This window comes from Rana temporaria, chromosome 4 (genome assembly GCF_905171775.1).
Source record: "Rana temporaria chromosome 4, aRanTem1.1, whole genome shotgun sequence".
Lineage (NCBI taxonomy): Eukaryota > Metazoa > Chordata > Amphibia > Anura > Ranidae > Rana > Rana temporaria.
The window spans coordinates 252,686,821-252,703,829 of NC_053492.1; the positions used below are offsets into that span (position 1 = coordinate 252,686,821).

At 41.7% G+C, this 17,009-nt stretch overlaps 1 protein-coding gene across 2 annotated transcripts in view; it reads right to left on the reverse strand.

Moving 5' to 3' along the window:
* Positions 1–1,613: 1,613 nt before the first annotated feature.
* Positions 1,614–17,009, reverse strand: part of CCNC (cyclin C) — a 33,284-nt gene continuing 17,888 nt past the window's right edge. Inside the window, exons 8-12 of one of the 2 annotated variants that reach the window (XM_040350147.1) lie at positions 13,257–13,348; positions 4,425–4,492; positions 3,886–3,965; positions 3,568–3,686; positions 1,614–1,978 (exon numbers count right to left, since the gene is read on the reverse strand). In XM_040350147.1, coding sequence (XP_040206081.1) covers positions 1,924–1,978; positions 3,568–3,686; positions 3,886–3,965; positions 4,425–4,492; positions 13,257–13,348 — 414 coding nt within the window. In that variant the 3' untranslated portion in view covers positions 1,614–1,923. The other variant, XM_040350148.1, reaches the window with a different exon arrangement.

The window sequence follows — 17,009 nt, forward strand, 5'->3', positions numbered from 1 at the left end:
CTTCTGAGGCGTGATCATCGAACAATCAAGCGTTTCATTCAAAATAGTCAACAGGGTCACAAGAAGCGTTTCGAAAAACCAAGGCGCAAAATAACTGCCCATGAACTGAGAAAAGTCAAGCGTGCAGCTGCCAAGATGCCACTTGCCACCAGTTTGGCCATATTTCAGAGCTGCAACATCACTGGAGTGCCCAAAAGCACAAGGTGTGCAATACTCAGAGACATGGCCAAGGTAAGAAAGGCTGAAAGACGACCACCACTGAACAAGACACACAAGCTGAAACGTCAAGACTGGGCCAAGAAATATCTCAAGAATGATTTTTCTAAGGTTTTATGGACTGATGAAATGAGAGTGAGTCTTGATGGGCCAGATGGATGGGCCCGTGGCTGGATTGGTAAAGGGCAGAGAGCTCCAGTCCGACTCAGACGCCAGCAAGGTGGAGGTGGAGTACTGGTTTGGGCTGGTATCATCAAAGATGAGCTTGTGGGGCCTTTTCGGGTTGAGGATGGAGTCAAGCTCAACTCCCAGTCCTACTGCCAGTTTCTGGAAGACACCTTCTTCAAGCAGTGGTACAGGAAGAAGTCTGCATCCTTCAAGAAAAACATGATTTTCATGCAGGACAATGCTCCATCACACGCGTCCAAGTACTCCACAGCGTGGCTGGCAAGAAAGGGTATAAAAGAAGAAAAACTAATGACATGGCCTCCTTGTTCACCTGATCTGAACCCCATTGAGAACCTGTGGTCCATCATCAAATGTGAGATTTACAAGGAGGGAAAACAGTACACCTCTCTGAACAGTGTCTGGGAGGCTGTGGTTGCTGCTGCACGCAATGTTGATGGTGAACAGATCAAAACACTGACAGAATCCATGGATGGCAGGCTTTTGAGTGTCCTTGCAAAGAAAGGTGGCTATATTGGTCACTGATTTGCTTTTGTTTTGTTTTTGAATGTCAAATGTATATTTGTGAATGTTGAGATGTTATATTGGTTTCACTGGTAAAAATAAATAATTGAAATGGGTATATATTTTTTTTTTTGTTAAGTTGCCTAATAATTATGCACAGTAATAGTCACCTGCACACAGAGATATCCCCCTAAAATAGCTAAAACTAAAAACAAACTAAAAACTACTTCCAAAAATATTCAGCTTTGATATTAATGAGTTCTTTGGGTTCATTGAGAACATGGTCGTTGTTCAATAATAAAATTAATCCTCAAAAATACAACTTGCCTAATAATTCTGCACTCCCTGTAAGGCTTGCACCTTTGTCCTTGCTGTGACTATAGTTGATAATCTACAAGTATTTATGCATGGGGTCCATATACCAACAAAACCACAAAATGTGACCTAGTACGGTCAAGCCTTTGGGACTGCATGAAAGTATTCCTATCTGTGGTCCACAATAAATCTGATACAAGAAATGTATAGAAAATAACTATAAGTGCATGACCACAGTAGTTCGGATACCCTCAATATGATTACATCTGCTACAGACAAACACAGCCTTTTACACATTCTAAGAAAGTAAAAACTGCTTGTGTGAAATAATATAGATAACATCGCTTTCTGTAGAAATAGCATATCAAATAATCACGTCCTAAAATAAAAAGGAAGATGCAACATCATTTAATACATTTGAGAATTATATGCAGATTACTCAAGATCAGAAAACAACTGCTTACATCTTACTCTGCAAAAGAAAAAAAATGTGCAATCATTTGACAGCTGTCTTTGAGGCTCATGAATAGTGTATCCATATTCATAAGCCCTCAGTAAAGAAAGGTCCATCGTGTTTCTCCTGAGATGGAGGAGAAAGGTCAAGTGGCCCACTTATTAAGAATACTACGTAAAAGTTTGTGGATGATCACTATGGCAATATCTTGATCCAGTTTGGTCCAGTACTGGATAAACAGAAGAGTTTCAGGATTGACTGTAACTGGAGCTTTGGCTTCCATTTGGTCCCTGGTCCCCTTCACTGCAAATTAATAGGAGAGCCTGTTAGACTGGGACTATGGAAATACATGTATATTTATTTTAAAATATATAATACGTCATCAGAAACAAGAAAAAGTTCACTCTTCACTCCTAATGATTCTGATACTAAGGCAACAATTCAATGGCGCTCACAAATGGGGTCCTCAACTCCTGCAAAAAAATCACATACAAATGTTTATAATTTTGTCTGTTAATAAAGTAAAGTATAGTACACAGACTTGGCCCTCTATTTCTAAAGCAATGAGACTTAGGCTCCTTTTTACACTTGTACAACCTGAAAGTAGCGCAACTTGAGGCAATGCTTGTGTAATCTTGAGGTCTATGGACCTCAAGTCGCATCAAAGTCGGACCAAAGTAGTGCAGGGACTACTTTGGGGTCAAACAGATATGAACGGTAAATCATGGGGTATGACATGTCATGCAAATTTGCAGTCCCAAGTCGCATAAGTGTAAAAGGGGCCTTACTGTATGGATATGGCATGCAGACAATAAAACAGTGTTTCAGGGTCACATTGGTCTCTGGCCTAGAAAGAGGTAAAATTATAATGTATGTACCACATTCACACACATTGTGGTTGAGGTGCCAGTTAACCTACTAGAATGTTTTTGGAGTATTGGGAGCAGAAACACTGCATTCACATTACATCCCTCATGACATTCAAAATAATGACCCAGAGCTGCCAGAGAAAAGTGATTAACCACTGAGCAGGCAAACATACCGCCAATAATATATACAATCAGTGGCGTCCGCTCATTAGGGGCGCTGCCCCCCCTAATCTACATGTGGGGCACCGGAAGCATGGATGTAAATGGGTGTTAAAGTTACTAGATTGGTTCACGTTTATTTGTTCACTTAAGCAATCAAATAAGATGATGATCAAATGATAATTGCTGCCATTATTGTGTTGTGTACTGATATCACAGACAATAGAAGTAAGGGTTAATAAAGCGCTATCATCAACCTTAATTATTGCACAGTGATCCAATATGTAAACAATTATATTAATATCCAGTGAACCTCCACTAAAAAATATATGAAATGAAAATAAATGAAAGTGCTTTCCAAATATCTATTAATGTTTTTTTTCTTAAACTTTTTTTCTTAAACATTGATATTTGGAAAGCACTTTTATTTATTTTCGGAACCACTTTATTTATTCATTTATTTTAGTGGAGGTTCACTGGATATTAATATAATTGTTTACATATTGGATCACTATAATTGTCTACATATTGGATCACTGTGCAATAATTAAGGTGGATGATAGCGCTTTATTAACCCTTACTAATATGGATGTAAATGGATTTTATTTTTCAGAAGCACATGATTAAAGCCCGAGATGTGCGGCAGTGGGGGAGGGTTAGTGTGGGGTGGCTGGCTGGGGCGACGGAGGGGGGTTGTTAAAGTCTGCCTGCCGACACCCCCTGGTCGATGGAGCACCAGTCGCCACTGTTTACAATGCTGCACATTTTAAATGCATTCTGTGTTACCCACCAAAATTCACACATACTGTATTTATAAGACAAAAGGACAGCATCCAATTATTTTGTGAACTGAAGTTCCTTTACCTGTTAGGTGGAGGCTTTGGTTTGGGCATTTTACCAAGTATGGCAGCCATTTCCTTTCTCTCATCAAAATTCTTCCACTGCTCATACAGCTTCAATATAACTCTGATAATTTCTAAGATCTAATAAAATAAAACAAACAAGTAGAAACATTTAAGATTGTAAGAAAACAAAGTGTAGCCAAAACCACTTAGCACGCTAAAGTTTGGACTAGAAAACCCTTGTCTAGAGAATTGTCTATAGCGAAGCTTTTATTATCCATGTTTTTTTATGCTCAGGGAATTATCTGATTAAAAAAAAAGAAAAAGAAAAAAGGGGCACCTTTTCCATGTCCACAGAAAGTTCTGCAAACCACTGTCGAGCATCCTTCTGCTGAACAACACAGGCCACGTGCAAACAAGCTGCAAGAAAAAGAACATACAATTAGTACACAACACACACACACAGTATATGGGGTATTAAAAACAGTAAAGCAATGAAACAACTTTGGAAATTAATTATCCTATCAGAACAACACTAGAAATAATAACTTGAGTAATTATGTGAGTAAAATGCCCCCTCCTTTCAGGGCTACATACTAGTTTTTCCCATGGTAAAGTGAAACTGAAAGAAACAAAAACACCTGTAAAATTAGGCTTCTCAATGATGCTCCCATTCTTACAGGCCACAGACTAGTTTGAGAGCAGTAAAAGGTAAACCTATTTAGCTGGCCTGGACTACAAAAAAATAGCTTATCCAAGTGAAAAATGGATGACCCTATCCCATCAGAAATCCCACAAACAGGAATTTATGTGCATGTTAAATCACCACAAAACTGTAAATTTTAAGCAGCAAGCCATATGTTTGGCAGTTCTGCATACCTAGTGCAATCATAAAGGGAGGGTACAGCAGACAGAGATCTGTGCGATATGTGTCGTTGACTATCCTCCTGTATCAATGCAAAGAACACCAGAATTAATTACACTTATGGTAAAATAAACATTCTCAAGTGGAGCAAATCATTACCAGTACATAGATTTTTTGTTTTCTGCCATCTGTTTTCAGAAGTCATTGCAAAGGGAGCCCCCTATTGACCACCTTATACTTGCCTCAACATTTTTTCTGCCACTTCTTCCCCCTCTGGAGCTGGCAACACCACCAAGAGCTTCCAGGTATGTGGGAGCACAGACCCAAGCATTGTCACATAAAAGAGAGAGCAATATAATCACTCCCCCTGGTCGCCAACAGCAGTGATTTATAGCGTGCTGTTGCAAAGGAAGAAGTGGCAATGGACTGCAGGAATTATAAAGGAATCAGTTTAAAGGAGTATGGCTAAAGCTTTTGTTGGCCCTATTTCCACTATGGTTTAAAAGGAGTGCAGTTTGATCTGCACTCCTGTCCTGTTTTCAGCTGGTCGAGGCTGGGGAAAGATTTAGACTTTACAGCCAGGATCCACTCAGATGCCTGGACCGGTAGGTGGCTCAGCCTCTCAGCTGCACCAGTGGGAGACCAAGCCAGCTGCTCCCTCCTCTTCCCAGCTCAGCGCTTCAATGAGCACTGGAGGGGCAGAGCAGAGAGCCGGTGACTGACAGTCATGGTTCTATGCTCAGAAACAAGGGGAGAACTGAACAATCAGTAATATTTGAGGCGGCGGGGAGAAATGCAGCATTGGATCAATGTTGCATCCACCCAAGTATACCGTTATTTTTTTTTTACCCCATACTTCTCTTTTGAATTTTAATTGTATTATAACATATGAATGATCTATTTTTCACCCCAATTTAGGTCTACCTACTTTGTTTAACACTTTCCCTACTGAGTTATTGTAAAATGACGTCGGCGGGAACCCTCCCTCCCTCAGAGTGGATGTCATATGACGTCCTTGCATTCCCGGGTGGCTAGGGGGCGTGCGCGCCACATTGCTCGGGACCCGGTGCGCGTGCCCGGCGGCCGCGATGTCCGCCGGGCACCCGCGATTGCCCACAATCACGGCAGGACCATGAATCTGTGTGTGTAAACACACAGATCCATGTCCTGTCAGCGGTGAGGAGACCGATGTGTGTTCCCAGTACAGATGAACACACATCGGTCTCCTCCCCTTGTGAGTCCCCCTACAGTTAGAACACACTTTAGGGAACATATTAACCCCTGCCTTGCCCCCTAGTGTTACCCCTTCCCTGCCAGTCACATTTACACAGTAATCAGTGCAGTTTTATAGCACTTATCGCTGTATAAATGTGAATGGTCCCAAAAATGTGTCAAAAGTGTCCAATATGTCCACCGCAATGTCACGGTCACAATAAAAATCGCAGATCGCCGCCATTACTAGTGAAAAATAAATAAAAAAAAAGATGCCATAATTCTATTCCCCATTTTGTAGATGCTAGAACTTTTGCACAAACCGATCAAATCTGCTTATTGCAGTTTTTTTACACCAAAAATATGAAGAAGAATACGTATCGGTCTAAACTGAGAAAAAAAATTATATTTATTAAATCAAAAAGATAGTGGTTTTTTTTCAATTTTTTTTCAAAATTGTCGCTCTTCTTTTGTTTATAGCACAAAAAATAAAAACCGCAGAAGTGATCAAATACCACCAAAAGGGTGGGAAAAAAAGGGCGTCAAGTTTATTTGGGGGCCACAGCGCACGACCGCGCAATTGTCATTCAAAGTGCGACAGCGCTGAAAACTAAAAATTGGTCTGGGCAGGAAGGGGGTGAAAATGCCCTGTATTGAAGTGGTTAAATATTACATTTTAGCCAGTGTGTCACAAAAAGGAGTATAGGAGGTCACTTTAAAGAGAACTTCAAATCAATCTGTGTTCTCCTTTAGAGCCCCACTAGATCCCATGGGATTTTAACATTTGTCCGGGTTGAGATTAAGCTCCATTATTATTATACAAGATTTATATAGCACCAACAGTTTGCAGAGTGCATCACAAAGTACAGTAATACAGTTATGATACCATTCAACACCAGACGGTTAGAAGGGTTCCAATTCTGGGAGCTTACAAAACTAAAGAGAGAAGCAAGCAATACAAAAAAGTAGGACGCATGGGATGGGGGGGGGGGGGGGGGTGAGTTGAAATTAAATTAACAGTTGCTTGATAGAGATAGGATGGGCTTTCCTAAAGAAATTAATTTTCAGGGCTCATCTGAAGGTGGACAGAGTGGAAGACAGTGGATTAGATTGGGATAGGGAGTAGCAAAATAGCAAAGGCTCGGAAGAAATCCTAGAGAAGAGCACTGGAAAAGGTAATAAATGGGCTAGACAGCAGCGGGTTTGAGGAGAAGCAAAGAGTATGGTCCCAAGCCCCAACTTCTACCATTATGAAATACCAGAGCCTTTACTGTTCATTGAAATTCTGGCATTTGACAGCTAAATGACAAACATTGGACTTTATTTGTTGCCAAGAAAGGAGTCAAGAACACAGAGCTAGGAATATGATAAATTGTGGCTCCAGTAACCAATTACAAGACACCACAAGTTACCGGAAAAAACAGAGGTTCTAGTCTTTACGCACTCTACTAAAAAATGCATTTTTATAAATCTCTAATGCTATTGGAGATTCTTCTTCTGTTTGGTGAAACTGCTGTCACTGGGACAGTAAGTGAGGGGAAATTACTTGAATAGAACACAAGGTAACAGTAAAACTTGATAAGAGTTCTTATCCTTTCTCACTTTATTTGAAACACATTTTGGTTGGGCATAGACTTAGTCATGCTGAAGCATACTCAGGAAATATGTCCAATTGTTATACACAGGTGTATGCAAGTACCGGCATAAAGCCATGCACAGCTATTTATATCTATGGGTGGCTGTAAGCAAAACCTGAGCTTTCCTGGCAAGGAAAGATGATGTTGCATTTGACACAGTATGGCCCCTAATGTGCCCATGTGCATTAGGCACTAAAATGTAACAGTTGATACCTGTCAACTGCCTGATTTCACACCCTGAAAATATAGAAGATAGTGGGGAATTTGTGAGAGCAAGAAAGAATTGCTCCTCACAAACAGATTTTAACCACGAATGTAGTGTGGTCACTATATTAAAACAGGGCTAGAACAATTGTTTGATTGAGAGGGGTAGGAGATTGTCGGAAAGGAGGGATCGTAATAAACTTTTTGGCATTGGAATGAGTGGTGAGAAGGCCAAGCGCCCTCATTTTGTCACCACTTATTCCATGCATTACCAAGATATAGTAAAAATTGTTAAACAATGTCCCTCCATCCTTTATGCTGATCAAGCTTTATATGTTTGTAGCACCCTCTACCTTAGGTGCTAGAATAGGATTTTTGTGAGGTAAAACTGTCAGCTCAGGTAAATTTAGGCAGGCCTATGCTTCAGGCTAGGTCTGCTTGTTTTGATCTGGGGGCAGAGAGTGGTTAGTGTAGCAGTGGGTGTGGCCACATGTGCTCTAGTTCTAAGGCTCCCCGTCTCTAGGGAGATTGTTCTAGAGAAGGGGGCAGGGCCTGGGACTGGAGTGGCAGGCAGCTTGTGGAAAGCATTGCTGGCTGGGAGAAGTGGAGGATGGAGTACTAGACTAGCCCTACCCCTATCTGGGGGTGTGTGAGGCCCGGCGGAGGAGCCTGGGAGAGCTGTGAGGGAACTTAACCTTTACACGGTCATTGGTGACGTCCTCATCTGTTACACGATCAATAGATGACAAGTCCTGGATCAGAAGGCCTGGAGGCTGTCGAAACGTATATCCAGATAAATTTCTCCATCATGGACTCGGGGCAGGAAAAGGTTGGCGCGTGTAACACAGTGGAGTGCTGGGTGCGGACGCATGCCAGGGAGTCTGTGAGGTAACTTTGTCCATACACGGATGAAGTCCTCATCATTACACAGTCATTAATGAGGCGTCCTGGATCAGAAGAGACTGTGGGGAAGTGTGTCAAATCGATGTCGCCTGAGGGCGCAGGATTTGCAGGTCGAGCTATCTGGGATCAGTAGTCCAACACCAAGTACAAGCTGTTAAACTACTAGCAGGCCGCGGACCTAGTAACTACACAACCAATTACAGCCAGCAACTGGGATTATTCAGAGTGATCCCTTTCTGTCATAATGAAGATGATGGGACGGAATCTAATAGTTTTACATTGGAAGTTTTGTACAGGAGGAGAGAAGTCCTGGGAGAAATAGTCTGCATGGTAATGAAGCAGGGTCAAAGACTGAAAAATGTTAGACGTACATCAGTTTTTCAAGGCTAAACCAACTTATCTATGTTCACTAAATATGATGGCAAAGCAACATGTTCTATGGGCATCCCATATCCTCCTTACCCCATCCAAGTTGTAGCCTCCAATAAGCAAAAACAAAACAACGCAAATGACTGTTCATTGTTTCTGAGGTGATAGATGAAGGTCTGGATGCAGGGCAATGTGGTGGATGTTAGTTACTAGTAGCAACCAACCGCTACATATTGTTCTCCAATGGGGATGCAGTTTCTCGAGTAGGAGGATCCACTACTTTGGGATCAGTCCTTTCGCTCAGCCTTTTCATTTCACAAACTCTGGAATCCTCTCATATATGGCTGAATGTCACAGGATCATATCCATGTAGACAGTGTTGTAGACATAATAAGAGCAAAACAGTGACTTATTTCTCAACAGGTAGGGTGCATTCCCTCAAGAATTACATTAATTGCCATTCTAAGCATGAATATAAGGCCTGTCAGATGCAATATGTAGGATGCACAGTTGACTGAGGGTCAGGATATCTGAACACTAATAGCCAGATTCACAAATAGTTACGCCGGCGTATCAGTAGAAATACAGTTACTGAAACTCAATATTTTTTTGCAATAGCTGTCCATTAAAGCTGAAACCTATGCAAATATACTGATCACAATACACTATTAGCCAGATTTACAAAGAGTTATGCTGGCGTATCAGTAGATACGCAGACGTAACTCGGAATCTAAGCCGTCGTAAGTTTAAGTGTATGCTCAAACTGAGATACACTTAAACCTAGCTAAGATACGACAGCCTGCGCCGTCGTATCTTAGGGTGCAATTTTTCCGCTGGCCGCTAGGTGGCGCTTCCGTTGAGTTCGGCGTAGAATATGTAAATGACTAGATACGCCGATTCACGAACGTACGTGCGCCCGTCGCAGTAAAGATATGCCGTTCACGTAAGGCGTTTCAGGCGTAAAGTTATTCCAATAAATAACATTGGGTAGGCCAGCTAAGTATGGCCGTTCCCGCGTCGAAATTTGAAAATTTTACGCTGTTTGCGTAAGTCGTCCATGAATGGGGCTGGATGTAATTTACGTAACGTCGAAACCAATACGTCCTTGCGGCGTACTTTGGAGCAATGCACACTGGGATATGTACACGGACGGCGCATGCGCCGTTTGTAAAAAACGTCAATCACGTCGGGTCACCAATCATTTCCATAAAACACGCCCCCCATCCTCATTTGAATTAGGCGCGCTTACGCCAGCCCCATTTACGCTACGCCGCCGTAAGTTAGGAGGCAAGTGCTTTGTGAATACAGTACTTGCCTCTCTGACTTAAGGCGGCGTAGCGTAAATACGATACGCTACGCCGCCTTAAAGATGCGGCGCCCTACCTGAATCTGGCTATATGACGCTACATTGAATCGCAATGTCAAGAACACATCTAACATGTCTAAACATTTCAGATCAGTACATGCAGGAAATCTTGACCATTTCTCTTTTTTGGGGTTTAGAACAAATCAAGAGGCCTCCGAGAGGGAGTGACATTAATAGCACCCTACTCCAGAGAGAAGTGTGGTGGGTTTACACCCTAAATACCAGAATTCCCGTGGGGATGAACAATAAAATGGATCTAAATTTGTTTATGAAATTAATATATTCCTCTCTGGGATTCATATGGTTAATTTCATGTTTTGTGTTCTTTTGTCAATTTTAGAGTGCTTTTTCCTACCTTATTCTCCCACTGGTTATCTCATCTCATTTGGTCTGTTAACATGTGTTGATTAATCAATTTCATGATTGTCAATTAAGTGTTGTGCCGTCCCTTTTTCAAGGGGCTGTTTTGCTATAAGTTTGATTTTAATACTGATTTGTGCTATGAGGAAGGCCACGGCTCAAACGTGTTAGCATCATGTGGATCGTACACTGCTATTGTGCCAAAATAAATTTCTTTAAGTAGAAGCTTTGGGTTGTGGGTGATTCCTTTTACAGTGTGAAGTTAGGCAGGTGACAGGAATATATATTATAAATAATCAGATTATCGCTCTCTAAAATTTTAATCAGAAACAGCGTATACCAGAACTAGGAAGAGTTATCATTCTGCTCTAAAGTGATGCTATAGTTATAGGAGTCTGCAGAAATGAGTTGCCCCTTAATATCATATTGAGATGGTACTGTTGTGGTGAGATCTCCCTGCCATAATTGTCAGCTTTTTACCTGCCCACCTAACAGGGAGAAAAGGGCCCCTTGTGTTGTGCAAGGTGCGTAGGTTCGTGGAACAAAGCAAAAATATCTAACTAGTGGAGAAAAAAAACCAAAAAAAAAAAAACGGACATTTGGGTTAAAGTGCAACAATGACCAAATTAAAAAATGACATGTGTGATAGTCTGTCACTAACACAGCAGTCTTTGTTTTTCTGAATTCCCCATAGCAGTTTTATTTTTCAACTTTCTTTAACAGTCCAAACTATTTAGCAAAGGTGGCAGTAAGAGGGTTGAGACAAACCAGGTAACACGGAAAGCGGGTGCTTACTATGATCATCTATTATTTATGTAAAACCTTCATCCCAAAAATGGAGAAAAAACATTTTTTTTTGCCTAATAAGTGTTAGCTGGAGTTGGGCTTTACATCGTTGGTCACTAACGTAACGTCCATCCAACACCCTCCCTCTCCACTGATTGACAATACTGCTGTCCAAGGGTGGCTAGGTTTCTCCTCCATAGATGCAGTGGAGGAGTGAAGGAAGCCAGTAGTATTACTGATAAATCATTAAGTAAAATTAAAAGGAATAAAAAAGTCTGAAAAAAAAAATGCAGCCACCACAGCCAATGATTGGTATGCTACAATACAGTTGCAAGAAAAAGTATGTGAACCCTTTTGGAATGATATGGATTTTTGCACAAATTGGTCATACAATGTGATCTGATCTTCATCTAAGTCACGACAATCACAGTCTGCTTAAACTAATAACACACAAAGAATTTAATGTTACCATGTTTTTATTGAACACACTATGTAAACATTCACAGTGTGTGTGGAAAAAGTATGTGAACCCTTGGATTTAATAACTGGTTGAACCTCTTTTGGCAGCAATAACTTTCCCGTAGTTGCAGATCAGACGTGCACAACGGTCAGGAGTAATTCTTGACCATTCCTCTTTATAGAACTGTTTCAGTTCAGCAATATTCTTTGAATGTCTGATGTGAATCGCTTTCTTGAGGTCATGCCACAGCATTTTAATCGGGTTGAGGTCAGGACTCTGACTGGGCCACTCCAGAAGGCGTATTTTCTTCTGTTTAAGCCATTCTGTTGTTGATTTGCTTCTATGCTTTGGGTCGTTGTCCTGTTGCAACACCCATCTTCTGTTGAGCTTCAGCTGGTGGACAGATGGCCTTAAGCTCTCCTGCAAAATTTCTTGATAAACTTGGAAATTCATTTTTCCTTCGATGATTGCAATCCGTCCAGGCCCTGACACAGCAAAGCAGCCCCAAACCATGATGCCCCACCACCATACTTCACAGTTGGGATGAGGTTTTGATGTTGGTGTGATGTGCCTCTTTTTCTCCACACATAGTGTTGTGCGTTTCTTCCAAACAACTCAACTTTGGTTTCATCTGTCCACAGAATATTTTGCCAGTACTGCTGTGGCACAACCAGGTGCTCTTGTGCAAACTGTAAACGTGCAGCAATGTTTTTTTTGGACAGCAGTGGCATTGATTCGCTAACAGGGATGTTAGCATATGCCAGAGACGTTTTTAAATCTTTAAGCTGACACTCTAGGATTCTTCTTCACCTCATTGAGCAGTCTGCGCTGTGCTCTTGCAGTCATCTTTACAGGATGACCACTCATAGGGAGAGCAGCAGCAGTGCTGAACTTTCTCCATTTATAGACAATTTGTCTTACGGTGGACTGATAAACAGCAAGGCTTTTGGAGATACTTTTATAACCCTTTCCAGCTTTATGCAAGTCAACAATTCCTAATCGTAGGTCTTCTAAGAGCTCTTTTGTGCGAGGCATCATTCACATCAGGCAATGCTTCTTGTGAAAAGCAAACCCCAAAACTGGTGTGTTTTTTATAGGGCAGGGCAGCTGTAACAAACACCTCCAATCTCATTAATTGGACTTCAGTTGGCTGACAACTCACTCCAATTAGCTCTTGGAGATGTCATTAGTCTAGGGGTTCACATACTTTTTCCACCCAAACTGTGAATGTTTACATGGTGTGTTCAATAAAAACATGGTAACATTTAATTCTTTGTGTGTTATTAGTTTAAGCAGACTGTGATTGTCTATTGTTGTGACTTAGATGAAGATCAGATCACATTTTATTACCAATTTGTGCAGAAAACCATATCATTCCAAAAGGGTTTACATACTTTTTCTTGCAACTGTATATACAAATTTGTTTTGGGGGTTTAGCTATGCTTGAGCTCTATTACCTGCAGCATTGGGTATATACTGAAAATTCAGATGTGGATAGTACTGCCCCATAATACAGATGTGCAAATAAAAATCCAAAAAAGCAGATTACCATGCTAGAGGAAGCAGCATGTCTTCTTGTCCCATATCTTGTACATACTGTAACAAGGGTCTATATGGATGATAAACTATCAAACAACAGTCCTGAAAACAAGCAGAAATAAAAAAAAACACAGAAAAAAAAAGTTAAAACACTTTATTTAGCAAATTAATAATTAAAATTGTGGGACCATCTTAAAAGGAAACAGATTCTAACCAGTTTATCTAAACGATCTCTTGAAATAAAAAGTCCCTATTCTAGGTTAGTTTAAAAAAAGGTTCATCCATAAATAATCTATTTCAGAGTTAAATAAAAAAATGCAGCAAGCTACAGTATGTATTGCACTTCATACAGTCTGTGCTCTGCAATCATGTTATTATAATTCACACTCTTTTCAACGGTTTGAAAAGGGGCACAATCCCGCCTGTGATGGATGGTCCGTATGATCCCAAGCCCTTCCCTTTTCCCAATCACCTTGTCCTCATCCTTCTGACCTTCCCTTTCTTTCCTAGACTCCCCTATCGCTTCTCTAGCTCCCTACCCAGTAGACGACTCTTTAGCTTCATCTTGCTGCCTAACTTTCTTCTTTCTTCGTTTTCTGCTACTCTATCCTTGTTAGTTCGGTTGGGGCTTTACACTGCACCACCTTTTGGGTTCCTGGGGGCCTAGGGGTGTCACATAGTTATGGGGAGCCTCTCAGGGGCCCCTGGATCCTGACGGTAACATTAACTTAAATTTACTACTGTTGCATTTTTTCTACTTGTGTCACTTTATTCTTGCCCTTACCTGTTCCAACTTTAATGCTAGCCCCTGCGTGGGCAGAACTTTTTGCATTTAACCACTTGTTAAAACTGAATAAAAAAACAATTGAAACAGAAAAGGGGCACAATGGGGGCCTTTAATGTCAGTCCTTTCCACTATCCTCTTCTAGCTTCTCTGACAAAGGCGTATATACTTTCCATAGACATCTACTGGTCTGGCATTTCACATACACCCGTCAATCTGAGGAGGACCAAAAGAATTTGGCAGGTTGCAGAGATGAAAGAGGTAAATCATATTAAAAAGACTGAATTAATCCACAACCCCAACACATGTTTAAAGCATTTATTATTATTTAGAAACATTGGTATCCTCGTCTTAGTTCCGTTTATCAAATAATGACCACTAAACATACAATATATTGTCAAAAGTATTGTGACGCCTGCCTTTACATGCACATAAAATGAATGGCATCCCAGTCTTAGTCCCTAGGATTCAATATTGAGTTGGCCCACCCTTTGCAGCTATAACAGCTTCAACTCTTCTGGGAAGACGGTCCACAAGGTTTATGAGTGTGTCTATGGGAATATTTGACCATTCTTCCAGAAGCGAGGTCAGGCACTGATGATGGACTAGAAGGTCTGGCTCGCAGTCTCGGCTATAATTCATCCAAAAGATGTTCTAAATCGGTTTGGGTCAGGACTCTGTGCAGGGCAGTCAAGTTCCTCCTCTCCAAACTCGTTCATCCATGTCTTTATGGACCTTGCTTTGTGCACTGGTCCAAATCATTTGGTAGAGCGGAGATTATGGTGTGGGGTTGTTTTTCAGGGGTTGGGCTTGGCCCCTTAGCTCCAGTGAAGGGAAGTCTTAAGACGTCAGCATACCAAGACATTTTGGACAATTTCATGCTCACAACTTTGTGGGAACAATTTGGGGATGGTCCCTACCTGTTCCAACAATACGGTGCACCAGTGCATAAAGCAAGGTCCATAAAGACATGGATGAATGACTTTGGGGTGGAGAAACTTGACCGGCCTGCACAGAGTCCTGACCTCAACTCGATAGAACACCTTTGGGATGAATTACAGCAGAGACTGCGAATCAGGCATTCTCGTCAAACATCAGTGTCTGACCTCACAAATGCTCTTCTGGAAGAATGGTCAAACACCCCCATAGACACACTCCTAAACCTTGTGGACAGCCTTCCCAGAAGAGCTAAAGCTGTTATAGCTGCAAAGGGTAGGCCAACTCAATATTGAACCCTGTGGACCAAGACCAGGATGCCATTAAAGTTAAAGTGTTTGAAGAAAGAAAGAAAGAAAGAAAGAAAGAAAGAAAGAAAGAAAAATCCCGTTTCATTTAAAAGCATAAACAGCACAATGCTTGTGCTGTGTAATTTGGCTACCTGTGTACCTAAAATACCTGGATGATCCTGCCAGTTTCTGACCTCTCCCCTGTAAACTGACCACAGTTAATCATGGCTGCTGAGCCCTGACACCATGGTCAGTTTACGTGCCTCTGTCATCCGCAGCTCTGCTCTCTGCTCCCGTGTCCTCCTCCCTCCCTGTAACCTTGTCTGTGTGAACCGCCCCTCTCTTTGTAGCACCGCTCCGAGTAGTGCACACATTCATTACTGCACACAAGCACTGCAGCCCCACTGCTAGTCTAACCTGTACTATATACTGTATGCCTTTTTCTTACATTCTTCTTCTAAGTACCTTATTCTTTCTCCCCACGTGACCGCCTGTCGCTCTCTCACACTACAGAGGGAGGTCACGTTATGGCCCAGCAGACTTGAGAGAGAGAGAGAGCTCAGCCCCTCCCTCCCTAGTACATACACCGGTGGAAGAGAGCAATGGGCGGTTGCGTGACTGCTGATCGGGGAAAAGGAAGAAGTTATTTAGAAGAATTTTATAAAAGGGCATGCAGTATATAGTATAGGACTTACTAGCAGTGGGGTTGGTAGTGCTTGTGTGCACTGCCTTAACAACCCCTTTAATAGGCGTGTAAAGGCAGGCGTCCCAATACTTTTAACAATATAGTGTACATTATCGCAGTCACGATGGCAAACAACATTAAATACTAAAAATAGTAGTGTGATACATTTGCCTATATGTCTCAGTTTACTGCTCCCTGCTAGCCATGTCTGTAGAGGTAGAAAGGAATTTCATGTGTGATTCATTCCTCTGACAGGTTATTGAAGTGCTAATGTCCCCTCACTATTCTAAAGGTTAATTGTTGTGTAAAGAAGATCTGTGTTTACCCTTAAAAGATGTGTATTGTATCATCAGGCTAAATGATTAGAGAAGTAGTATGTTAATTATTCTGATTGCTTCAGTGTATTAATTAACTCCCCTGATGTCTTTATCTAAAGAAATGTGTCTGCATGGTCGGCTCCGACTTGTCTCCTATAATCTGTATGGGAAACCCCACTGTGTGAGGGGGGCGTTCCTAACAGGCTGTAACCACATATAAGCTGAGTTTTTGTGTCAATAAAGTGTCTTGGTTCCAGCATCCAGTCTTGACTCATGTGTGGGGAATCCTGTGATGTTCTTGTATGGAGAGGAGGGAATGCTTGACGGGGATATCATACCGATACCGTCACAATTGGTTGGTAGCAGTGGGATTTTCCCTTCTACTCTCCTTTACACCCGGATTCCAAGCAGACACTGGAAGAACTACTGGAAGTTCGTGGAAGGATTGCTAGCAACAAAACCAAGCGGGTCATCATAGCAGAATCAATGGAGCTAGACCAGGAGGACGGGATTGCAGCAACGCCAGCAGTACAAGAGATGGAGACACCAGGGATTCAGGAGGAGGAATCGCCAGCCAACAAGCTAATGAGAGAGAATCTAGCGTGGTTCGGCCCGAACCCAACGCCGGATGTGGTGCTGAAAGTGATGGACCTGTTAGTAAACGCAGAGCTACAGAAGGCTAAACAAATAAGAGACGCAGAGCTACAGAAGGATAAAGAAATAAGAGACGCAGAACTACAGAAGGATAAAC